General features: G+C 43.8%; 1 protein-coding gene across 1 annotated transcript; it reads left to right on the top strand.

The window, feature by feature from the left end:
* The first annotated feature begins 865 nt into the window (after positions 1-865).
* GRXCR2 (glutaredoxin and cysteine rich domain containing 2) lies at positions 866-6786 on the top strand. The gene is made up of 3 exons (XM_049830054.1): positions 866-1292; positions 3944-4159; positions 6005-6786. The coding sequence occupies exons 1-3, from the start codon at positions 948-950 to the stop codon at positions 6182-6184; spliced, it is 741 nt and encodes a 246-aa protein (XP_049686011.1). The 5' UTR covers positions 866-947; the 3' UTR covers positions 6185-6786.
* The last annotated feature ends 1088 nt before the right edge of the window (positions 6787-7874 follow it).

Genomic DNA, 7874 nt, shown 5'->3' with positions numbered 1-7874 from the left:
GTCGAGGAATTAAAATCCCTCAGTTAGATGCTGAGCGAGGCTGGCTGTAACCCGCACCTTGCAGAGCTGCTGCTGTGCCAAGCAGAGACCTGCCTACTGCTGCCGTCTCTTCTTTTCCAGGATAACCTGGGGCCCCATCCCCTTCTGCTCTGCACCTCTGCAAACCTCTGCTTTGCCTACCCGGAGAGAAAACGACTGAAGCGGAAGAGCTGTGCTTTCTGTGCTCCTTGAGCACATGCAAGGGACTGCAAGTGAGCAGAGGATTGGGCCTCTGGTGGCTCTCAGTAGGTGACTGTCCTTTAAAAATGAAAAGCAAACCCAGAACGGTCAAAAGGCCCTGAAAGGCAGCAAGAATTACAAATAGGGACTGGAAGCTAAAGAGAGAGAAAATCTTAATTAGATCTCCACCAACCTGTAGAGGAACACATTTGGATTAAAATGAAATGGAGCTTTGTACTCTCAGGGTTTCGGCACAAGAATGGAAGAGGAATTATTCACATTTGCTATTTGTGAAGCTGGATTGCTTTTTCTGTGAACTTGTCTTTTTAACTTCTCACCTTGTCAGAAAATTGTGAAAAGCTGCTAGGATGGTGTATTTGGGGTAGTTCTTATCACAGCACATAGCAGAAACATTTCCATGGTTTCAGAACATGGGCAGAGTTTCCTATTTAATCCTATCCTCCCCAAGTTAACTCCTTTCCTCTTGTGGTAAGCCAGCCTGTCCACCATTCACCAACCTGCCTTACATTTCACTACCATCGATATTTTCTCTTTGTGAATATCTATCAATATTTAATAAAGTGGTGTCGGTTTTGCTGTAAGATGAGAGGAACTACTAGAAACCTTGAATTATACATTGTGTGGCTGGGGGAAGCTGGGGAGAGTTTTCGTTTGGACCCAAAGCTCTTGGAGTTAATCTCCAGGACCTGCAGCTTGAAATCCTAATAATGGATGAGCACCAGAAGAAACTCAATCAGCGGCATGAGGGAAGACCCCGCAAAGTGAGGTTCAAAATATCGTCAGCTTACAGTGGGCGAGTGTTAAAACAAGTCTATGAAGATGGGCAGGAACTCGAGCCCCCAGCCAAAGAGCACTCTCGGCGTTTTCTCCGCCACAGCTTTGAGCCAGGGGACCATTTCTGTGGGGCCGGGGAAATGCCAGAAAACAGGTTTTACTCGCCAGCCAAGCTGACTGCCCAGCGGATCAGCATATTCAAAGAGGACAAGAAATACAGTCTCACCAGTAACTCGCTTCTCCTCAGTGACTACCAGTCAAGCGACAGTCATTGCAGGGTAAGTAGTGTCCAGCCTAGGGCTGCCAAGCTTTTTGGAAACCAACTTCAGACTAAAACATTTTTACAGTAATATCGGTAACAGGAATCTCAAACTGGAACCTCATTCAGAAAAAAACCTCAGTTTTGTCAGTCCAGGATTTTAAAAGGGTGGTTGTAAGTCTTCAGACTTTATCCCACAAATTCTGTATTCTGCTTACTCTGCAAATGGCAGGATGCACATGTTTTGCAGCAGTGCAGTCAGCAAGTGAACAGCATCTGCTAGCTCTGCTCCATCTTCTCACTGGGTTGATTTGCATCTGTCCATTTTGTAGCATAAGATGTATAACATTTCTGTATATATCAATATCTATATGTAGTAGTCCTAATGCATCTGAAGCAGTCAAATGTTAAGGTGGATGTTATCTTAATTAGCTATACTTAAAGCATTAAAGTTGCATGACTTCAGCTGGCAAAAAGGTTAGTGCCACCGGCAGTGTACCAGCAAGCCTTCGAATGAGGCATCCGCATCCTCTGGCAAGTCAGAATTCCCCTTCGGCTACTTTGAAAATCCCAGCTTAGTTTCACTGGATATTTTGTTAACATTTAATTAATGCCATTGATATAGAGGTGTCTCTTTAGTCCTAATAAAAAGCTAGTACATGTGTAATTTGTTAAATTGATTAATACACAGGGATTATGTTCACTTTCTTACCCTGTTGAATTAGATTTATGTATCTTTTACTGCTACTTGGTTTTATCAAATCTAGATGTACCAACTAAACATTTCATATAACAATGGTGGCATATCGGCACTATTGATAACACAGCCACGTCACACTGATACGCAAACTCTAAATGGAGTACCTTATACTGATATAATCAGCAGACTTCTAAAACTTGAGGTGAGCCTGCTCAGAGAAAAGAAGATATAAAGGAAGACTGTGTGAGGTAAGCTGGCTTGCTGAATCCTATCAGGCCTTTCCCTGGGAGACGGCTCATTCCAATCCAGTTCAGACGGAACAACGAGCAGTTAGTGTCAGCAAACAAGTCAGCCTGTTGTCCAGTCCCTCCCTCGCACGCCGCCCCAGTCCTGCAAGCGCCTGCTTGGTGGTGGTGCCCCAACTGCTTGCAGAAAGGTCAAGAATTGAGGGTGTCTCCAGAGAGAAATGTGAGGTCACTCAAGTACGCCAGCCGCTGCAATATACAGAAAGTTGTGTCGTCATCCGTTGTGCTCTTTGGTAAATGAGGAATGTCATTCTGGCACTTGCACACTAAAGAGACTGAAGTGCTTTAAAAAGTATAAAATGCTTTTTATGGCCTTGATTTGAATACGTTAAAAGTCTATTAATTCTTGGTGCTAATCAAAGTTGCATGTAGGAAACCCAGATGGCTGATATTTGAACTATATTTAGTTGATACACTGGACATCTAGTTTAACTGAAAATATCAAACCACGATGAATGTCTCCTGCCTGAAGACAGAGCACTAATGTGATCTTATCCATACCATTAATTTGTTCTGCATTCTTGGGTAATGCTCATATCTATTCCCTAGTTTCCCTAACCATAAATACCTTGAGTAATGACACTATCCAGTACCGGTTTTGTTTTGTATCAACACGCATTTGGTATTGGGAGACAGCGTGTCTGTGTAACAAACACGAGGCTTTTAAAGCCTCCTGCAAATGGTAAGGATTTGTGCTCACCTGCGTCCCCCCCCATGCCCTGCTTCTCCCCATAGAGAAGCAGGTGCCCAACTGCCAGGAGAGCCATCAGCCAGCTCACATCACCTGATGTGACTCTGGCAGGGTATTTTCCTAGGAGAACATCTCCTTTTGCATTGCTTCTTAACACAGATACTTAAACAGAGCAAAATATGAAGCATGTAAAACAATGGGCTATGGTAACTGCTATATGATACCTAGTGCAGAGGGGAAAAAGGGACCAGGTAAGCAAAATGCTGCTTTCAGAGAAAGGTTTGACCCTACCAAGATTAGCTTCAAAATCATTAGAAAAGAATACAAAATCAAGTGTGCCCAGAGACGATTATTTAGACTGGCTCCTCACTGTCAGGAACACAATTTAGCATTAGATAATGAGGGTTTTTTTTTATCATCTGACCCTTTTGCCAGCGTTAATAAAATACATAGAAAAGCTTTCTTTTAAGTCTGAAAAAACCCGTCAAAGGCTGCGGAATAGGTCATCATCGTGGGGAATTTCTACCTCTGGCCAAAAACATGAAAACCCCTCTCCACACCCACCACCCTCCAACTATTCAACCTTCAAAGAAATGTAGGTCAGTCTCCAGTGCAGAGGTTGGTTGCTCTTCCGTGTACGTCAACACCACTGCTCTTAGAATTGTGCCTTCTTTTTTTCTTGCATATGGGTTGGAATGAGAATTTACATCCCAGAAAGCTTTCCCCATCCAGAACATGACATTAAAGTGAGGCTCCCAAGCTTTGACCCAAAGTCTTGGTCTGATCCCGTAGCCCATTAGGGCCGTCTCTCCACCACTGTTCTCCTCTGGGTGGTGGTGGGGAGCTGGCTTGTGCTTCAGAGCCAGCTGGGCAGATGACCGGGCAGAGGGGATGTTCTTCTGGAAATCCAGGGATCATCAGTGTTTGTACAGTTGAATTTACACAGGCAAGACACTGATAAGATCCTTCTACAGTCTTCCCCAATTCTAGATTTTGGCAAGATCATAATCTACACTAATAACCTGAAAATCATCCGTGCACCAATGGACCAGAAAGAGCTCATGAGAAGAATCATCCAGACTGAGGGAATAAATGACTGGGCCTTCATATACCGGGAAAAGAAAGAAAGATTTGGTGGTGGACATAAAAAAGATGGGGAAAAAAAGGTTGCCTGCAACCAGTATGTACAGGTAAGAGAAAATGTAAAATGCTGCTTTTCCTCTAAGGCTTTTGGGTCTTACAGCCCTGGTTGGACCACTGAGCATTCCCACCCAAGCCCTATCTATGTCTGTATCAGCACTTAACTAAATTTGCATTAAAAGCATCATTTTGTTCCCGTTTCCACTCAGGAGATAACCGATCAGTGCTGCACTGCAGTTTGTGCTCTGGGGACAGCTGTTCTGTTTCCAGATGCTCACATCTCCCACTTGAGTCTTCCTCTGGAGATCACTGACGTTGATGTAGCTTGGCGTAGGTCCATCCTTCATCAGCGTCTCCCAGTGGAATAAGAGCAGGCCAGAGTTTCTTCAGCCTGACAAGGCTAAACACAGCTGCTCTGTGGTTGAGACTGCTGGAGGCTAAAATTTTAATATCAGCTGAAATAAGATTGTGCCTTCCACTTGTTTTCTCATGGGTTAGTCTTTGTTGGTCAGAATCCCAATTAGTCTGACCATAATTTGATCCCACAAAACATCATGTTGTCGCGCAGGGCAAATACGAAGCGTTACAGTTTTGCAGATCTGAGACCGGCCTGTGCTGAGTGCAGGTTACCTTGGTCCTTCTGCAATCATGAGCCTTGCTTACGGCTCACTTCCACAAAGACACCACGAAAACTGAAAACAGCCTTAAGAAACTAAGTAGGAATTTTGGCCTTTGTCAGTTTTGAAATAAACTTGATTTTCAGAAAGAAGGCTTTAACAGAAAAGCCAAGATTCATCTCATCTACTGGCAGATGCCTTTCCGTGTCATCAAAAAAATCACTTCTGGCCTTTGGGGGAATATATGTTGAAAAGGACCTCTATAAGGTAATTGATTGCCTTCCTCCAGTCGCCCTCGCTGGAGGAGCGCACTTTAGAGAAGGACAACAGCTCCTGTAAGGCATTGTTCCAGAGAAATTTGTTAACCTTGGAAGAACTTGGCAAAGTACTTCCGTTCTCCTTGATGTTTGGGAATAAAAAGTAATACCTGAAGGTCATAAGCCTATAATTTTTTAGAATAAGTCTTGACATTCTATACACTGGTGTTATGAACATTCACTTAAAGATGACCAAACCACAAGAAGATTATTCTTTTGAGAAGTCAATTAACTTGGACTATCAAATTCAGAAGCAGGCACCAATACGAAGCATATCTGGCACCAGCTCCCCATGTCTTAGTTAAAACCTCATTCTGTAGTGCCACGTAAAGTAGAACTGCTGCACAGCAATGACGCAGGACTCTGAACCTGACATCAAAAGAATGAACCTACGCCATGCTACGTTCTTCCTGATGCAGATATTTAATAATTTCTGGGCTCTGTGGAAGCACTGAATGTTAAGATGGGATTTGAAAGAGGCTGTCTGGCACCCTGGGAGAGAGTTGCAGGCACAAGGCGCAGCTTGAAAGAAGCTGTGCGTGTCGGTGATGAGGGATTCGGCGGGGGGGGAGAGGGTGAGGAGAAATGCTTGAGGAAATGAAGCATGGCTCAAAACTGAGGATACAGAGCTGTCTGGATGTGTTAAGAAACGACAGGAAGATGGGTGGAGCTATGCAGGCCTTTGCAGGAGGAGAAAGATGAATTTGAAAGTATTGTGTTATAAGCCCAGTCACATTAACTTCTCATTTTCTAGAAGTATCCACAAATTGTCCCCAGATATATGGGAGCCTTTTTCTTGAAGAGCTTGCTGTCGAGAACTGAATATTACTGACAGAGTGGCGTGTCAGGAGCAACAATTACTTAAAAGACCAGAAGACAGTATTTCCCTCTTTCAAGTATGTTACTGACTTTGGTGTCTGATATCCAGTGACAGATTTTTTTTGTGATCTGTCTCTTTCAGGAAGGAGATGCTGAACACGGTTGTTCCCAGTGTAAAGGGTCAGGCTCTACTCCTTGCTCACTGTGCCATGGAAGCAAGTTTTCAATGCTGGCAAACAGATTCAGAGAGTCCTACAGGGCTCTCCGATGTCCGGCTTGTAACGAAAGCGGTCTGCAGCCCTGCCAGATCTGTGCTGCCTGATCAGGACCACCATCTCTGCAGCAGGCTACAAGCACCACAGCAATATTTGGTTGAAAACTTTGAATTATTTAACCCTCAAGCAGCCTCGCTACGATGACAGGTTTTTAAAAGATGGGAAAGGCACGTTATACACCTCTCGCCGTAAATGTGAATTCTGCACCTCTGCTACTGACTGCCCCTCTTCTCTGCCACATATACCTGTCTAACTTTTGAATCAGCCCAGACCCCAGGGTCTGCAGGGTGAACATATCCCCCAACGCTAGAGGAAATTACCAGCATTCGGAAGTTAAGCACCTGCGTAAATGTCTCTGGCAACTGGAACCCAGCCTAAATTTGCTGCCACTGTCCCACAGTTAGGTGTGTGGTGCCTGGCACAGCCAGGTCCTGACCCACCAGACACTCCAGTAACAGTCTTAAAACCAGCAGAAGTAGGTGCAGTTTGGGCACGTCGGTAACGTGTCAGGGTGTAAAGTCTGTTTGTAAAACAACAGCGGAGCAGTGCCTCCCCTAGGTTTTAACTTGCTGAACATTTTAAAATTACACTGTCTTTTGCAGTTAACTGTGTACTTGCCCTGCAGTGTCACAAGCTTTTCCCCAAGATTTTGCCGATTCTTACATGTGCTTTAGTGGACACAGTGATTCCTTTGGGGTCTGATTTATGGGAAGAAACTGAAAATCCTTCCCAAACCTGGAGCTATAAAAAATGTACAACAATTTATTATTATAAATAGATGTTCCTAAGTTTTTAGCCTACTTACAAGGAAGTGCTGAACTAAAATTCCTCTCTACGATGCTCAGCACTTTTCAGGATCAGGCTGGTGGTGAGCAGGACTTCTGTTGCTTAATATTAATCCCATGCTGTAATAAGCAGAAGGTAAACTCTAATTAGTTGAGGTGAAGCAATGATGTGGGATACTTGCAGGCTGCCACTGGTGGCACAGAACAGAGGGGCTTCAAGAGGTTGAGGCAAACAGGGGAAACGGTGTTTTTTCCCCAAAGCGTTAACCCATTACCTTTTATATTCATGAGTAATGTTAATGCAGCCTTAACTCGCATATTACCTGCGAGACTCTGATGAGTTAAGAGACTGCTCGCATGTACTTCATGATGGGGTTGCAAGCCTAGACAGGGTAGTTTATGGCCAAGTTTCTATTTTCCTATGGTAGGTTGTAAGAGTTCTCTGCAATACTTAAATGATTAGAAATAATGCCGGTATAGCACTCAGACTTCCGTATGTCTCCTACTGAAATTGTTCAGTGGGTACTGAGGGTTTATTTTTCAAAAAAAGTGCATAAATCTATAGCCAATACTTGATTGGCTTCATTTATCGTATCAGGATCTGCAACATGAAAAAATGTAGTCCTTTGGGTATTCACTGAGGGCAGATAAGACCTCACAGATCAGAAATTGTTGTCAAGCGGATCTCCTCCCTCCTATTTGACCTGTTTGATCTCATAGTTTTTGGGGCTTGTTTAAAAGTTCGCCATCTTAAGATAAGAAAAAAGCAACCAGGCAAAATTGTTGCCCGATAGTATAATGTTTACAATAAAACCAGATGCAAGTATGCATTTATAAAATCAGTATTTATTGTTCTTCGGTAATTACGATGTTTCTCAACCACTGTTGCCCCTCCTGGCTGCGTCAGCTATTCCCGTCCATCCCGACACATCACTGGGGCGATGCTTGCAGC

This window comes from Accipiter gentilis, chromosome 26, assembly GCF_929443795.1.
Source record: "Accipiter gentilis chromosome 26, bAccGen1.1, whole genome shotgun sequence".
Lineage (NCBI taxonomy): Eukaryota > Metazoa > Chordata > Aves > Accipitriformes > Accipitridae > Astur > Astur gentilis.
This window is presented reverse-complemented; position numbering and strand designations above follow the sequence as displayed.